Source organism: Alnus glutinosa, chromosome 3, assembly GCF_958979055.1.
Source record: "Alnus glutinosa chromosome 3, dhAlnGlut1.1, whole genome shotgun sequence".
NCBI classification, from domain to species: Eukaryota; Viridiplantae; Streptophyta; class Magnoliopsida; order Fagales; family Betulaceae; genus Alnus; species Alnus glutinosa.
In genome coordinates this window covers 30,977,155-30,995,508 of record NC_084888.1, presented here as the reverse complement: position 1 = coordinate 30,995,508, position 18,354 = coordinate 30,977,155, and the positions used below count along the sequence as shown (strand labels likewise).

General features: G+C 36.2%; 1 protein-coding gene across 2 annotated transcripts; it reads right to left on the bottom strand.

Moving 5' to 3' along the window:
- Positions 1-3,839: 3,839 nt before the first annotated feature.
- LOC133864250 (uncharacterized) lies at positions 3,840-12,845 on the bottom strand. Of its 2 annotated transcripts, XR_009899473.1 has the most exons (15): positions 12,231-12,845; positions 10,415-10,501; positions 10,032-10,135; positions 9,820-9,870; positions 9,259-9,430; positions 8,822-9,142; positions 7,933-8,136; positions 7,304-7,816; positions 6,923-7,132; positions 6,171-6,359; positions 5,697-5,866; positions 5,271-5,423; positions 5,079-5,160; positions 4,462-4,990; positions 3,840-4,098 (listed from the first exon to the last, which is right to left on the bottom strand). XR_009899473.1 is itself a non-coding variant. In XM_062300535.1 (14 exons), exons 1-14 carry the CDS (start codon positions 12,693-12,695, stop codon positions 4,601-4,603), a joined length of 3,111 nt encoding a protein of 1,036 aa, XP_062156519.1. In that variant the 5' UTR covers positions 12,696-12,845; the 3' UTR covers positions 4,110-4,600. The 2 variants fall into 2 exon arrangements, 1 of the variants encoding a protein (XP_062156519.1); XM_062300535.1 differs by lacking the exon at positions 3,840-4,098 and having other exon boundaries at positions 4,110-4,990.
- Positions 12,846-18,354: the final 5,509 nt, after the last annotated feature.

Below are 18,354 nucleotides of genomic sequence, written 5' to 3'. Positions count from 1 at the left end.
ACACAAAACAGGTAGTTATAAAAGAAGTCTAATGCTTACATTGAACTTTTTAAGTGGGGCAGAAAAACTTTGATGAAATGACAACAGAATTTAGCACAAGCACAGAGCTTGAGAGTGAGAGTGAGAGGTTCAGTTCCTAACAGGAATACACTCAAAAACACTGTGTAACGACTTAAGACCACACCCATGTATAATCCACAATAAAATGAGGCAAAAGATACAAAACCCAACAACCAAAAGCATCAAACATAATCAATCTGACACTCAGACTGGATTTCAACTGAAAAAAAATAAAATGGAAAAGATAAACAGAAAATTGAAGCATAGCAGGTAGAAGCAGTGTAGTGAGTGCGAGACCATTACCTGGACACGAGAGAGAGAGAGAGAGAGTGAGAGAGAGAAAGATGAGGCTTTAGGGGTTTTAAAACCCTACTGCAACCACACTCGGAGTGTAAAAGTACTGTAACCCACAAACATCCGTTACATTCCTATTGGTCCAGAGGAGGGCGGGAGTTCGGTAATTATTTTAAGATTGGGGGTGGTAATTGGTAAAGAAGGAAAATGGGCTCGGCCCAACTTGATATTTTGGGTTTTTTTTTTTTTTTTTTTTTTTTTTTTTTTTTTTTGAAATACTTGATATTTTGGGTATGAGCATGATGAGTTGCCCGCATATTGTAAATTCTATTTTTAGAAATGCTACACACGCTTTTACTTTCATATTTTTATGTGCATATATTTTTGACTTAAGAGTAAAAATTATTATTAAATTTTGAATAAATTACTATTAAATTATGAATCCAATGCTGAGGGTGTGGGAGTGTAGAATAAGTAGCATTTCTCATTCTATTTAATCTACGTTTTATACCTCGTTTATTGGCTGATCCTTCGTAATGCTCGAATTTGCATTCTATTTACTTGTGGTAATTCATATGTAACTTAGCGCGATTGAAATAGAATATACACATTTGTGCTATGATTACACATGCCAGAGGAATTTGCCCCCATGTTGGCTCTCCTTGGAATATTTGTAGCAGTTCAAGTAAGAAAATACATTAAAAAAAGAAAAAAGAAAAATTTCAAATAAACAAATAATATAATAAAAATAAGAATAAATTATGGTATAAATAGATATAGCATGGTGAGGCTTGTAGGTGCTTGATCGAAAGAGTGATAAATTTTAGGTTTTTAATCGTTAAATTTCAAATTTGGGTATTGTCATTCGAACGAGAGAAAATCTCTACATATGAGTGTTGCATGCTTGTGGGAGAAAATGGACGGCTGAGATTAAATCCTAAAAAATCTCGTTCAAACATGTCACGTGTTCATTTGAAGTAGAATGGCATCTCCACCTGTCATCTTCCCACAAGAGCTGTAGGTGGAGATCAACGGTCTAGATCGTCACACATGCGGATTAGGTAAGATGTGACACTTAATTTAATGCAATGTCACGTCGTTAGAACGAGATTAAAATCTCAAGCATAAAACATGAGCTTAAAACACGAGGAAAAAAAAATGGGGGAGGGAAGTTTAGTGAGAGAGAGAGAGGTAGACATGTTAAAATATTTTTAAAATTAATATGTATATATATTTATTTTGTGTCTTGGGAATGATTTAAAAGGAATGTGTTAAAAAGCATTAAATGAAGATAGTCCCACATGGGAAAAAGAGAAACTGAAGTTGATATTTATAAGGTCCAACACACTTTAAGCATTTAAAGTAATGCTTGGGTGTATACTCTAACGTGTATACTCTAGTACCACGCACACGCGCATGTGACAGTGGGTTGTAGGGCGCTAGTGGCGCTTTGATGGCACACTTAGATGGTCATGATCAATCGATCTAGTGGTTTAATCTAAACCATAGGATGCTTCTTAGGTAAATATTTGTTGTAACCTTTTTGCATACCTTTCTGGTGGGGGCAAATAATTTATTAAGGAAAGCGACGTTGTAACGCGCCTTAAGAGCATTTTCGTTTTTATGCTTTCGTTTATCTTTTCTAACAAGACATAGCAAGAAAGGGAAAGTGATGGTGACAGAGAGAACGAGAGGACTTGAAGGAAACAATGAGCGTGGAACTTCAAAGGGGTGAACTATTAATCGGTTTTTCCATACCATTGTTTAGTATTGTGTATTTATTGTTAAAGTTTTGATTTAAGTCTGATGTTAATGTTTTGATAGAGTTGAAGATATGATTGTTGTTGTTGTTTTGAAATTATAATGTTAAGTTTGAAGAAAAAGAGTTTGATTATTGTTGTGAAGTGTTTTTGTTGTGATGTTTTGAAATTGTAATTGTTGGGTTGTGTTGATTGAAGCTTGTGGTTGTGATGTATAGAGGGTGTTGAGGTTTTGATCAGTGTTGTTGTTGTGTTGTCAGTTGGAGAAAATTGAGATTAAGGTTTTGGTTAAGAGATAAGATTTTCAGTATTATGAAAGTTGTTTTGAGGTTGTATTTTGGTTGGTAATGTGTACTAGGGTTTGGGAGAAGGGAATGATGAGGAGAAAATTCAGATTTTTGAGTGATTTTCATGTCGAAAAACACAGGGATTGGTGTTCTCGTTCAAACATTAGGGCTGTTGTTCGAATGAAACTAACTCAAAAAGCCTCGTTCGAATGAGATTGCCAAAAAATGAAACATAGGTTTTTTTTTTTTTTTTTTTTCCCAAAAAAATAGAAAGTTTTAGGGTTTAAAGTGAGATAAGTTCCATAGTATGATTCATAGAAGTTTAGTGGTGCCATAGAAGTCTAGGGTTTTGATAGTTCAAACCTCAACGGTAGTGTGATTAATTTGCAAACGACAACTTGACACATGTTTGATAACACTTAGGAGAAAATTAAGAGTTTCAAAAAAAAAATATAAATAAATAAATAAAAACTTAGAGAAAAAAGAAATAAAAATATATCATGAGCAATGCTATGTCATGTCAAGCACGGTAAGGTCCACCATCAGTGGTGGTGGTTCAGTTGTCTCAAGATAATCCCATGTGGTTAAGCAAGTACTAGGGCGAGGGTTCAATTCCCACAATAGGAATCCCCCAAACCTAGTTATTATTAGTCGCCTTAGGGTCTTAATGATGTCGTGATGGAGCTGAGTCAGGCTTTGGCTCCATCAAACTTGAGGGTGCACTTGATTCCCATGATCTAGGTTCTTCATGTGCAGTTTTTAGCAGGCATGTGCTACTATGGTCACATTCAGTTAGAGTAGTCATTCTGGTCGCCCCCCTTGCCATTTTAATTAGGGGGGAGGGAAAAAAAAAAGCACAGTAAGGTCTGTAACCGTTAGGTCATAACGGTACGAAAAACAGGGTAAAAAACGCAAAAACTAGGGTTTACGCACAGGCCTCGATCGACCGAGGGAAAGTAACGATCAAGTTGGATCAACCGAGCTAGGGTTTTGCCATGTGTCAGATTGATTTTTCACGGGAAAATCAACAGTCCAGGCGAAGGGCAGGTGATCTCAATCGACCGAGTGTTAGCACTCAATCAACCGAACTGTGTTAAGAGACTAAATTGACATGACTTGACCCACATTTAGTGCAAAAAATCATGATATCAATCGACTAAGTGATAGTCTTAATCGACCAAGTAGGGTGACGAAGGATTTTGGAAATATTTGGAATGTCTCCATCAACTGAGCTAAAGCCTCAATCGACCGAGCCACATGTCGGAGATGTTGTGGGTATTAGGGAATATCTCAGCCGACCAAGCTTAAGCAAAACAGACTTTAAGGCCTATTTAAAGCTTTGAGTTGTAATATATGGATGGCAGATGTGGCTTTATGTATATGTATATAGTATTTTATAAGTTGAGAACAAGTGTAGATATAAGTAAGTTGTATATTATGAACATGAAATGTAAATATATTTTGAATGATTATGTACATGTTTATGTTAGAGCTATTGCGATCATTTACGCAATTTTATAGTTTCGATAATCGTAAATGCCTAGTAAACAAACATGAGAGGAATGATACACAATGTACAAGCGGAAGAGGAAAATCAAAATGACAATCACCATCTTTTTCCTCAACTTGCAACTACTTGTTGATATTGAGGGCTGAATTGAAGCTCTGGATCCGTTGTAGCAAAAACAAATGTGGTTCTGAAGCAATAAAAAATGAAAAATCAGAAAAAGAACCATTATTACTAACCAAAATTGCCCACTGCTTTCGTTGAATGACTATACAGTAGTAATGAAAGAATACAACTTTTTTACTGGCTAAATTGAACATTTGAATGGCCCAAAAAAAAAGAATTTCAATGAATGTTGGGTACTCCTAGAAACCCAACAATATCATCCTATGAGCTGCTAGAAATAACCGAGTAAAAAGGCCTCGAAAGCTAGCGAGCTGCAATTGCTAGGAAGCTACTCGTGTCTCCCTCCGGTTCAGAAGGGTGTGCGTACGTATAATAACCATTCAAAGTGAGAAAAATACCAACATAAAAACCATTTTTGATGAACTACCTCGATGCTGTTAGAAAGAATTAAGCCTGTCCTCAAGCTGCAAGAGCCTTTCCCAATTCCTGAGTTGTTGAGAAAATTTGGTTATGTTAGGAGTCGAAAGTTCCAGACTTAGAATCCAAGGATTCAGATTATATCCTTCCTATCCTCCAAGTGACTTCTGCTTATAACCATGCCTCATCCTATCAAACAATTTCTCTTTTGTTTTTCTCTTCTTGTCCATCTTCAGCCTATATCTTTCTTCTCTCTCCCTTTCATAAATCCCTTGCCAATGCACTTCCCCTGTTGATGGCCACAACCACATCTCCCGTGGATGGTCATCATCATCAACCGCCTCGGCTAAATCTTCATCCATACTCTTCAACAACGTCAAATTAAAGTATTTTGCCTGCATGAATCCCTTGCGTTGTTCGATTGGGTGTTGCTCTTTCAGTGAACCGGTGTGTGGATCTATGTAAACCATCTTCCGCGCACTATGATAAGCCCAAACATTAACCAGGAGTTCCAATAACCGACAGTAACAGTGCTTTTTCTGTTGATCATTGAACAAACAAAAGTGAGAAATATTAAACTCCTACTAGAACCTGAAAATCAGACAAATCCATACCCACACTACTTGCCTCAAGCTCTGTGGATCCCAGTAAGCACATACTGATTTTACTAGAATTGGTGTGTAAGGCATCAAGAGAATCAGCAAACATCCTGCAGTTACAATAAGAAAATTTCACTTAAAGTTTCATTTACAATGAACTGCAAGATAAATAAGAAACTGCGATGCCAAATGTTGCAGATTCTAATTCTCCATAAATTACCGGGAAAACATTATGAACTCCAGAAAGGAAGGGGTTGGCATCACCCAACTGTGCAGAGTAGACCAGAGACCACCATCTTCTGGCATGGGTGGAAGACCTTCTACATTCAATGGCAATGCATACATCCGCCGGAATGCATCTTCAAAACCAGACCTGCAAACATTTAAAATGGTTAAAGCAACTGTAGGTTTAATGGTCCAAAACTATGCGCCTTTATTGCACAGATAACTCCAATGGCAACTCAAAACACATTCTAACAAATGGGTTCCAAGAATTAGCAGCCATTACTTTCACCGTTAGAAAGATCCACCAACATACATACATACAACAAGACACACATAGCCACACCCTTCCAGAATACAACAGATAACAGAAAACTCCTTGAACTATCTATACAAAACAATTATATTACAACTTATAACATGCCTGCAGTTTCCTCCATTTAAGATGTCACACTTGGACCAAAAAGTAAGCACATCATTGCTTCCAGTGACTCCGTCCATGTCCAAGCGTGCCCAAAAGTAAATCACATCTCCTTTAGTGTTCTCTTGTATTGTGTCTTCCAAAACCTTTTCAGCCTTTGGGGACAAGGAAGCCTGCTTCAAGAAATGAGGCTGAGCAATAATTTCAAGTAACAAGGAAACAAAAAAACTCATAACTGAGAAAATTTCAAGCAGAATAAGTGAAGTCAAGTAGCATATTTGAAAAAATGTAGGGTAATTCTATTCCTATAAAGACTATATTTTTTCATTAAATGTTACAACAAATCAAGGAATACAGAGTTTCTTCTGCTGAAACAGTCACCTCAGATACAAATATTCAAAAACCCGTGTATTCCATACACATAACTAGGAAAAATTAAAATATTTAGAAGTAAACTCTAACCAACATAAGAAATACCTTCCTACCAGCAGCACGCCATGATTGAAACCCAATCCAAGGTCTTCCATGAATGTTATCCACCCTATTTGCAATAGAGAACATTCCCCCAATCTCACACAGAATATCCCGATAGTAAGAGTCATTCAAAATGGGAAGCCGCCCAACTGCATCAACATCATCTGAACTCAACCTCCGTGCTCTTGAGGACTGCCAGATTCAATGTTAAATTACTTCAATAGAAACGAATATGAAACAACTCTTCTAAAAGAAATTTATCATTTTCATGTTTAGCCTAGAAAAGAAACAAAATTACAAACAAGCAGGTTTCATCACATTTGGAGAATAAATAATTCAGTTGTTCTTAGCGATATAAATGCAAACCATACAAACTAGAGCACTTGAATGATAAACAAAGTTCACATATCCTATAAATACAAAATAAAATAGGGTGAGATGACATGGTTGGTAATTCTCATTACTTTCTTTTTCTTTTCGGTGTCTCTTTTTCTTCCCCAGGAGCAGGAAAAAGGAAGTCTCAATGAAATAGAAACCCTAGAAAGTTTATATGGCCTAATTACAAACCTCCTAAAAGAAACTGCATAACAGGTGAAGGAAAAGAAAAGGAACTTTGACCAAAAAAAAAATTACAATATACATAAAAGGAACTCACAAGACTTTACAAACCTCCTAAAAGAAACTGCATAACAGGTGAAGGAAAAGAAAGGAACTTTGACCAAAAAAAATTACAATATACATAGAAAGGAACTCACAAGACTTAAACCACGGTACAAAGAACCATGGTGCAAGAATGGCCAGGACCCAGCTCCACTGTAAATCTCATAAATGCACACTGGCTGGCCTGTCCTCTCAAGCTCCCCTTCATCCCTTTCATTTGCTTCAAACTTAAGTTTTTCAGATTTCCGAGCATTACGATATATCTCATCCCAATCACCAAGGTTTCTCTCCATTCTTTCTTCAAGCTACAGATAAAAAAAATTCTGTTTCAGCTGTTTTCTGAATAAAATGACTTTATGCAGACATTTGGTTTTTTCTTTTTCTTTTTCTTTTTTTTTATTGGTGGGGGGGGGGGGGTGGGTGGGGTGGGGTGGAGGAGACAAAGAAAAAGCTGTAGTTGAAAGAGAACACCATACCTCCTCCATTTCTACCCTCTCATATTCTTCAGTACTTTCTACTTCGCTCAAAACATCCCAATCTTGTTTAGTTGGGATATCCTGCGACAGAATCCCAATTACATTCTCCGAGACGTTTGCTGAATGAACAAAATTGGTAAACTCATCTTCAAGAGCATCAACAACACTAAACTTTCTCAAGAAAGTAGCCTTCTCATCAATGTTTCGCATGTCACCGGTTCTCACTTGTGTTTCCACCCTGAACAGATTCCACTCCCATGATCCATGCTGAAGCTGAGAAATAGGACCTGGAAGCATGGCATCTGATGAGAAATTGAGTACATTTTCCAGTAGCCTCGCATAACCAGTTATGCATTCTGATGCCAGCATGTTCTTAGCAAGTAGTCTTCCGGAGGAAGCAACTGCATGAGCAAACTTAGAGAGTTTTCCATTTGAAATCAGGAGTGAGAAAGCCCTCATCAAAGCATCAGGATTATGTTTTGGAAAAAATAATCCATGGACTCCATCAACAACCTGTAATTTCAGAAACCCCTTAGAAAATGTAAGAAAGAGAATTAAATAAAACCCCCTGTGAGGCGTGAAGTACAACAATCACTGATCTGAGTGGGAAATAACTTGAACGAACTCACATATTTTTTCAAGATGGGAAAATCAGGTGCAATAACAGGGATTCCAAAGGTCATGGCTCGGATAAGCAAAGGAGGAAAACCCTGTACTTCTTGGTCGGAACCATAGAGAACAATGTCCGCCATGAATAACACATTGTTCACATCACTATCAAAGCCACAATGCCTTACAGAACCATGGAGAAGTCCAAGACGTGAAGCGACTTCCTACAACACAAATTAAAGAATCAATTCAAAATTCAAAGAGAAGAAGATAATCACGACAGAAAATGATGCCATGTGGTGAGTTGAACACATCAAAGATTGACTGAGAATGCAATGTAATTTTCAAAGGGACTGCTTCAATAGATTATTTTCAAAAGGACTGCTAATTTCTTATTCTCCTTTCTTAACACATTACTCAATTAACAAAAAAGAAATAAAATAAAAAATAACATGTCTTTGTATATAATTATTATTATGAAGATTATGAAGATATTGCAGGAACTACCAAATGCTTCCAAAATTCCTTAACCTTCAAAAACATAAAGAGATTCAGTTGTGTGATTTCACAACTCACAACAAATATTACAACTGAATTACCTGAATTAGAAATATATTTTAGTAGAAAATTACATGTATATTGTGATGAAATCATAAACTAGTTGAAATTCATCTCATCCATTCAAAAAGTTGAGGCGTACTTTTTTACAACGTTGTGATGTTTGTCATTTAGTCTATCAGAATTTGCTAGCCATTATGTCAAACACATCTCAATATTGAACCTTCCATTCGCTCATTTGAAAAGAGAGGCACTTGCAGGTTTAAAGAGCAGTTCATATGCAGAAAAAGCATGGTTTCTATAGCAGAAATAGCATAGCCTATAATGATGCACCAATAAATAACTGACTACCTTTAAAGCATCATCATATCCATTGGTGGAATTACCACATAAAAAAACAAATTTAAATGAGCTTCCCGCATCTTTCCTCCTGGCATATTTTATTAGCAGTGGTCCTATAGCATGCATTGCAACAGCATAGTCCCATGATAGGTCATTGTGGAAGAAAGAACTTCCAACAACTACGACCAGCATATCATCTTCACTGAATCCATTGTCCTTCCTTAATTGGTATTTGGACTGGGTCTTACGGTAGCTTTCAGCAGCCCACACATCTACTGGTGATCCAGGAATCACAAAGAAGTTTCCAGTGTCAAGCACACTATATAACATCTGGTACAAGAAGGAACAACATTGAGAAACAGAAAAAGAATGTCTAATACAGTGCCAGTTAGAAATGAAGTCGGGTAGTAAGATATATAGGTATACATCTAAGATGGCAGATTTACCGGCAGAGTGAAATCTGGAAACACAATGACGTTAGCTCTACTAAAAGCAGTTTTCCAATGAGAAACAAGATGCTTCCAACCCATTTCCTCATATGCTGGAAGACGATTTGCAAGAGTATCTTCATGAATTATCCAGACAAGTGGTACCGAACAAAAAGGCTCCTGCATAAGGCTGCATACATATAAAACTCACTAATTATAGCATCTTAAACTAAAGTAACAGATTAGACATATTTCCTTGTTCCATAAAACTGGAGAGAGAGAGAGAGAGAACTGAAAACAAACACTTCAGTTAATTGCACCATAATCAACAGTGAACCTAAAAGTTTCATGCTTGCTATCTTATATGAGTGCTCACATTTAATATCATTTGTGGTGCAAATGAGATCTAAGTCCCAAGAGTACATATCATCAACCACTGAAAATATCAGTTGTTTAAGAGATGTCTGCAAAAGTAAATAGTACATGCTATGCCCAAGCAGACCAGGCATAATGCAATGCATGAGAACTCTCAAACATAATTATAACCCTCAGTGAGCTACAGGGAGAATATCAACAAACCTTGAAATGGCCTCTTTTGCTTCAAGAGAATCAACAATGATGCCTTCAAAACTGTAGAAAACAATAGATATTCAACAATCAATACACAAGCAAACTAGAAGATAATATTGTCATAAAAAGTTTATGCACAAAAATAAACTGCACTCCAGATAGAGCCTTAGAAAATCCCCATTAAATAATAAAACAGAATAACTAATGAAAAGCAAACATACATTAACCAATCTATATGGCCATATTGCTCAGGTCCTAAAATCGAAAGCTGGCTGCCTATTTGCTCCCACATTGTACGTGCTTTTCCATCCTCTAGTGCAAAAATCTGTCAGATACACATTGTAAGAAAGTATAAGCTTTTCAGAAGCCAAAGCTGAACACATTGTTCAGCACATTAAAAACTAGCTGCCCCAATTATATTTAAAAATGACATATTTTGATCAGGGCAGTGCATAAATTCGTACTAAAATGCCACTATCAACACCCAACTGCATCAACCCATTAAATAAGTGCTTCAAAATGTTTCTTCCATAAAATGGAGAAATAATTGCTACTACCAACAACAGAGATAATAAACACCATACAGAAATTTAAGAACCACTACCTTGACCACATAACCCAGTTTCTGTAAATTCTTCATCACAGTAATCAACATCAATGACTGCGGATTTTTCTTCATGTCGCCCAAGATCTGATACTCATCAAAAGAAAAAGCATATTTGATTTAGAAAGCGCAAATCATTTTAAAACACAGAAAAGAAAAAAGAAAATCAATTAAGTTTCTTTTCATAAAAAGTATTGTTCTAAATGATACTAATGCACATTTTGATCAATGAAGTGTCAAGCACTGAACTATCCTTGAAGGTTTAACATCATCTAATTTTAAACCTCAAGATATTTCGTTAATTAGTTCACCACAAAACTGCATCCAAGAGACAACACACTGCATGCTTAAATACAGAGGTATAAATGAGTGGGACCATAAGTGTCTCAAACAAGAAGACTTTCCAGATGAGATAGTATTACAACTGCAAAGAACTTGGATACAGGCTGGTTTCATAACTTTAAACTTTGGAGTACTGCTGTCATATCACAATTTCAAAACTATCATGTAAGTCAATTTTAGAGACGGTATTATTCAACACTAACACGTCCATCTTTCAAGCTACCAGCAGAGGCCTATTGCAAAAGAAAGTACTTAAAAGTTTCTTAAACCGCCAAATGACTACTTCCACTTCGATTTGAATATTTGATTGCTAGAAGGCTAGATTCAATTAACCTCTAGTTCAAACAGGAAAATCAGGTTATGGTGGAGGATTAAGTTGGCTTCGAATTTTAGTAACATAAGATTTTCTTTCACCTGTCCGTCAAAACTTAGTTTTAGAAAACTTTATACTTAAGTAGAAAGCAATGACATGATCACAAGAATAATAGTTTAACATCAAGGTTAATCTATCTCCTTTCAATAAGGAAACTCTCTTCTAGTCAATGAGCCTTCTGCAATCTTGGGAGCATACTTTGAAGACTACCAGACAGTTATCATTAGAGTTTAGTTGCACCAAAGCATTATCTCAAGTATCTTCACTCTAATGGCCTCTCAAGGAGCATGTTTGAGATATTTAATGATACTGACTGAATTATGCTTTCAGCTGAATTGGCATTATATTTGATTTTCCGTTTATGGAGAAAATATATTAACCATGTGGATTTACTTTTTTTTTTTTAAAAATGAAATTGGTTATTTCAACACAATTTCACGGTTGCCCCATTCTTTGCATTTTTTTTTTCACACTTCGGCAATATGCCATTTTTGGCTGTAACTGTAACTTCATCCCATTATTGAATTTCTAAGAGCCCAAGTGATCTTCAAAATGTTCGCCATTTCCTTACTATATAATTAGTGGACACATTATGAAATAAGTGCACCATTTTGTTTGATGAAGGTTAACTTTTACTTAATGGCAAATCTTTTTATGGACTTTTGAAACTGAATCTTTCCAATTAATCAAAATGTGTCTCGGACTCAAATTTTAGGAGATATATGTAGCTCATTCGATATTATATAAACCACAACATCACAAGACAAAGTTCTAATTCAAAATTTCAATGCCTTTCCTTTCCTTTCAGTTTTCACAGCAGCCAAACAGAGCATTTGACGTCGGTTTTGGAATTCCAATGCTCTAACTAAAATAAAAAGAAATAAAACCAAATTCCATTCTATGAGGACTAAAGACATAGCTAGCTGCTATTCACCTCCATTGGTATAAAAGCTTAAAGAATCTAATAACTGAAATTGTGTTCACATAAATAAAATTTAGTAGTTCCAAAGAAGGAAATAAAGTTCGAATCGAATCAAACAATACAAACAGCCTCAAAAAATTCAAATATAAATGAAATCCAAAATTCAAAACTGAACTCACAAGAGCGAGCCTCGGCGCCCTTACTCCAATCCTCGGCTCCGATCGCAACGAATCGAGCCCATCCCTCCACGAAACCCTGGCCGGCACGAACTTCAACGTGCTTCCGAACCTCAACCCCTCCCTCAGCGACCTCCCTCGATCGCCACCCTGCCTGAACACCAAAGTGATCGAGCTCTGCAACACCATCGACGCCATCGCGAACAGGAACACCGCAAAGATCACCACGGAGTAGAACGCGGACTTCCCCTTCAGCAAGAGTAAGCCCTTGCGGTTGAAGCGGCTGTGGTGAGATCGGCCGCGAAGGAGCAGCGAGCGATCTGGGGAGGCCTTGGCTGGTTCTCGGTGGTGGATAGGGTTCCGTTTGACAGGGTAGCGGTCGCGGATCGAGTGGAATCCTAGATCATTGCCGGCGCCGCCATTGCCGCCATTGTCGTCGGCCTCGTGTGGAGTTGTATTGCGGGCCATGCGTGATTTTCTCGGGAAAGTGACGGAAAATTTTGCGGGTTAGCAATGGAAATTGGAAGAGAGAATTGAAACGCCAAGAGTGAGAGCTGGCATTGTAGGATCGTCCAGACTCGAGTTGGTCGACGTGAATGGACTCACAGTGATTTTCCTAATTTTTAGTTTTTGCTATTTCTTTCATTGTTTGCTACGCGCTTGGGGTTTTTTATCCACGCGCCGATTGGGAACTATATAACACGTGCACTTTCTTTCATTTTTTTTTTTTTTTTTTTGAAACTGAATTTTATTTTATTTTTTGCCTTTATTTTATATAATTTTTTATGGGCATTTTAGTCTTTTGGGTAAAGGCAGGACATTGCAAATGGGGTATAAAATTGAGGGGCTGAAGTATAATTTTTATATTTTTTCTTTTTTTAACGTTTGACTATTTGTGTTTTTTTAAAAAGAGAAAAAAAAAAAAAAAAAAAAAAAAAAAAACATTCTGGAAAGGTAAAATGAGAAAAGGCCAAAAAAACGCGTGAGCTAATATCAACAAAAGAAGTACTGTTGAAAACGACTAGTGTTATAAAATTTCGAACCTAGAATCATATGTCAGAAACAAGGACATCTTAACAACTGTTTGACTCAAAACAGCTCAAAATTAATTTTATTGAAAAAAATAAAATAAAATAATAAAATAAATAACTTTTTGAATAAAATTATTTTGTTTATTGAAAATGGGAGAAGGGTCCCCCAATCACAGCTCCAAAATTATTGGTGTGCGACTGAAACTTTGAAAAGGGAATTATTTAACAAATCATATTTGACATGCAAATCAAAGAAGTTTACAGACAGTACGTTCATGTTTTAACCTAACAATCTTTTTTGAAAAATGCTCAACTTTTTAAATTTTTTAGGAATAATTGAACCACTGGTCTTTGAGATATACAATAATTATAAATCACTTCATATGATTTAAAAAGTTCATGGGAGGTCCTTATAGTAAATTATAATTACAAATTGAGCTCTAAAGTCAAATTTCATTAAAAATTTTGACAGATTTTGTAAATGACATGCCAGTGCCACATCAACCCAATAAATAACGACACGTGTCCATCTTAATAAAAAATATAAATTTATTAATAAATAAATAAACTTCTTTTTTTAAAAAAATTTTAAAAAAAAAAAACAAAACAAAAAATCGAAGGGGTGGCCCAGACACCCCCAGTGTAACACCCCGTATTTTAAGATATTAAATTTAATATCTTAAAATAAGATTTATGTCCTAATAAACTAAATATGAATATTTATTCATAAATATTCATCAAAATATGTTCAAAAAGATTAAATGTTTATTGAAAAATATGTATAAGTGTATCGGTATGTTAAAACAGACCTTACACTTTGGAATAACAAAAATAGGGTTAAACGAACTCCATTTTAGTCGATTCAAAAGCCAGAACGCTCGTCTTGGAGTCCTCTATCTACCTATAAAGTTTCATAGAAATAGATTTTTGTAGGTTTGCCGAAACTGTCCATGAACCTACTACCCCTGGACTTGACAGCATGCATGTGTGGCAGCCCAAGATTTTGTCACGTCACCGCCATGTCACCCTAATAATTTTCTGATGCTTTCTTGAGTTGACAAGTGTCCATTCTTGCCTTGTATAGTAGTTTAATAGTTACTATAATGTCAAGTGAATATTTAAGGATAAAATTACCTAACTATAGGATAAGGTTAATAAGATAAGAGATATTATGAAATGTAATTATGATTGTGATGACTCACTAACTTGCCATTCAAGTTGGTCTTCTAGCCATTAGATCAAATGAAAATGGATTGATCTGGACCATTTATTTCTCTATATAAGAATGGCTCCTCTCACAAATTGCATTTTCTTCTTCTCTTGGAGAAATTCTGTCAAATCTCTCTCTCGGTTCTCTCTTTCTCCCTTAGTGTTCTTCTTCTGTTCTTGCAATAGAAATCAGAGCATGGAAGCTCTGATCTTCCCTCAAATCAGTAGCTTTCTTTCTTTCTTATTGTGCATTATTAGAATCTAAAAGAATGAAATCAAAGAAGAAGAATTGCATATTCTTCTCCCTTAGACAGTAGCCTTTGGTAAGTTCTCTCTTCTTTTCTATTGATTTCTCTAGTTCCTTCATGCCTCTCTACATCACTTTCTACATGGTTGCAGTAGCATGAAAAGCTCTTGCTCTTTCTCTTTTAGTCTTGGTTCAAAAGAAGAAGAACTCTCTTTCCTTCTTCACGAACATATATAGATGTCTCTACCTCTCGGATTGGTACAAGAAAATGAGAATCAATGACCATTTTCATCACACTCTTTGGTCGGATCTCATCTCTCTTGGGTTTGCTCGTGGTAAGTTCCTAAAGCTCTTGAGTTAGTTTTTATGTATTAATGATAAAATGGTAGATAAGAAAATGAAATAACGCTTTAAAAGATAAGAAGTATAACAGATTAAGAAACAAAGAGAATAACATGTTTTATGATTACGTATGTTACAAAATATCTCATAATATATTTTGAGATATTTTACAAAATATCCCATAACATATTTTGAAATATTTTATAAAATATCCCAAAAAGATATTTTAAATATTTTGGATAAGATTCTTATCCTTTAATGTTATAAGTTATGTTTTAAAATAAGGTTTTCAAAATACAGTTTAATCCCCTATTATTGGTTAAATGTTTGAAGTCTAATTGACCAAATATTGGGGTGGCGTGAAAAGTTGGGTGATTTGGATTTTAAATATAAACTCTATTGTTGTGAATAGTTGGGAATCTTAGAATTATGGTAGTTGGCCGAATGGACTGTGATGTGGGGATATTGTGGATTTGTTGATCTAGGGTTGTGTAGTGTTAACTATGTGTTGATTATGTGATGCTAAAATTGGTGTTTTTAAATGAACTGAATTTTGGTAATTATTATAGAAAATGATATTTTTGTAATTTAATAATAAACGCATCTATAATGCCCACATGAAATATGTGACATTATAATTGAAGAATTTTATATGCTGTTACTATGTCAAAATAATAATAGGATTAAGAAATCAAAAATGAATACAGGGTTAAATCCATGTTTAGTGAATTGTACTGATTTACTATTTGCTTGTATTGTATATGTATATTGCAGTGATTATATATGTGGATCAATCTTTGTAGCAAGAAAGAATTATAAGTATTTCTTACTCACTGAGGATGATACGTGTGGTTTAGTATTTAGCAATGTAGTGATCTCTGTTTTATTTTGATTATATGCTAATTGATGTCTAACATTTAATATGTGTAACAGGTTTTGGTTAAGATTATGGATGTGATGTTGATTGCATGATTATATTGTGGTGTGATATAAGTCTTAATAAAAAGACTAGAGATTTAGGTACCAAGGCGTCGGTGGATTGAGTAGACCAAAGGATGAACTGAGGTTTATGTACTAAGGCATCAAGAGGTTAACTAGACCGATGGATAAACCGAAAGTTTAGGTACTAAGGTATCGATCCATTGATAAGACCGACGGATGAACCAAAGGTTGAAGGAATAATAGAAAAAAACAGTAATAGAAGAATAAGGTGTTAAATTAGCGGAGAAGATAGCGCTAATGATGTGTTAACAAGAGATATGGTTTGAGTATGTGAATATGATTAAGTATTTGGGAATATAACTGTCATCATTTGGATGCATTGTATATTGTTAGATAAATTAGTGTGTCACTATGTGGTTGAGGACCGTTGACTCACTCGACCACAGTATGGGATTGTGGTATTAACCACAATCATATACGAGTTTTGCAGGAACGAAGGCTGGAGCTTCTAGGTTATGGATGAGACCTTTAGTTTGTAGATGTTATATACAATGATTATGTAATGTTTGTGCCGCATGTGGTACATATGTTGTTAATTGGATATATTTTATTATATCAGAACAAATGGTTATTATTTTATATATTGAGGTTATTCAGTCAGCTCTGATGTATTATTGTAAAAGAAGAAAATGTATTCCGCTGTCAATTTATACTCTGATGACGTCGTTGTTGATGTCATAACGATAAGTGGAAATTGAAATTTTCATTTGTCTTTTTGTAAAAGTGTGAGTCGTTACACCTAGTGGCCGCTGGGCGCCACCCCTAGCCTTCCTTTTTTGTTTTTTGTTTTTTTAAAAAAATAAGTTTATTTATTTATTTTTTAATAAATTTATATTTTTTTATTAAGATGAACACGTGTCGCCATCTTATTGGTTTGATGTGGCGCTGACGTGGCATTTAACAGAATTTGTCAAAAATTTAACGAAATTTGACTATATGGATCGATTTGTAATTATAGTTTACCACAAGGACCTCCCATAAACTTTTTAAACCATAGAGAGTGATTTGTAATTGTGGCATACCCCAGGGACGAATGGTGGAATTATCCCAAATTTTTTTTATTATTATTATTATTTTTTTTTTATCTCAGATTCAGTTGTTTTCTGATTAGACACTTGTTTTTTCTTTTTTTCTTTTTGAGAAGAAATATAATCTTTCCATTAATTAAAGTGGAGTACAACCAATACAAGGTTACATAAGATACCAACAAACTGGTATACAACCAAACTGAGTTAAAAGCTTAGACCAACACAGACGGATGCTACAAATAAACTTAGCCAAACAGCAATAATTAGGTTACAAACACCACAGAGCAACTTGTCAGAAATAGGAAACACCCAAACAGAGCTGCCGTCAAAAAAAGCCACCACCGAGGACGGCACGTGTAACCGCGCACCATGCTCGGAAGACACCCAACATCAATCATTTACCATAGGCCTCCGGGAGACACCAGACACGACAACAAGGATGGGGTGTGGCCATCACGTGCGTTACAGGGTGACAAACACCCTGGCGAGTGATGACCACGCGCCGAATACAGACAGTCTATACGGTCGTAGCAAGCGGCGACTAGACCAGAGAACGACGGCGAACAAGGCTGGGGGGCCCGTGTCTAGCAGAAAACGATTGAAATGCACAAATCTGGACCTCGAGACTGGTCTACTGAAGATCGGCCAGAACATACCGCCGACGACACGAGCTAAGCGACCGCTCCCCTTCAGTACCTCTCGGGAATGCCTTCCTGCCAGAAACCAAAGCAACTAGAAAACAAAAACCTCCATAGTCCAAAAGGACTTGGAGAAACACAACCAAGGGGAAAAAACCGGGGGGACCAAAACTCCACAGCCCTAAAGGCTGGGAGACACTAGCCTCCACTGGAGAAACCCATGGAGGAGCAAAAACCACCTTAACCGAAACAAGCTAAGGGGAAAAAACCAAAGCCGGAAGGAGGGAGGCATGAGGCTTCCCCCCCCCCCCCCCCCCCCCCCCCCATTTTTTCGCGGCAACAGAAGAACGATGGGTTTGAAGTTTTGGGTTTAGAGAGAGAAGCTCAAGTATGGTTTTCTGCTTAGACTTTGTTGAGTGTAATGGTCGGTTGGGGAGTGAAGGTTAGCTCTTTTGGGTTGAGCTGCTGTATAGGAGATAAGCTTGGTAATTTTTGAAACGACCCGTGAACCCGGCACGAACATGACACGAAAAAATCAGGTTTGAGTTTGTTATTATCGGGTTCGGGTCATAATCGGGTTAACCCCAATTATAACCCGATTATAATCGTGCTTGGCGAGTCAACCCACGG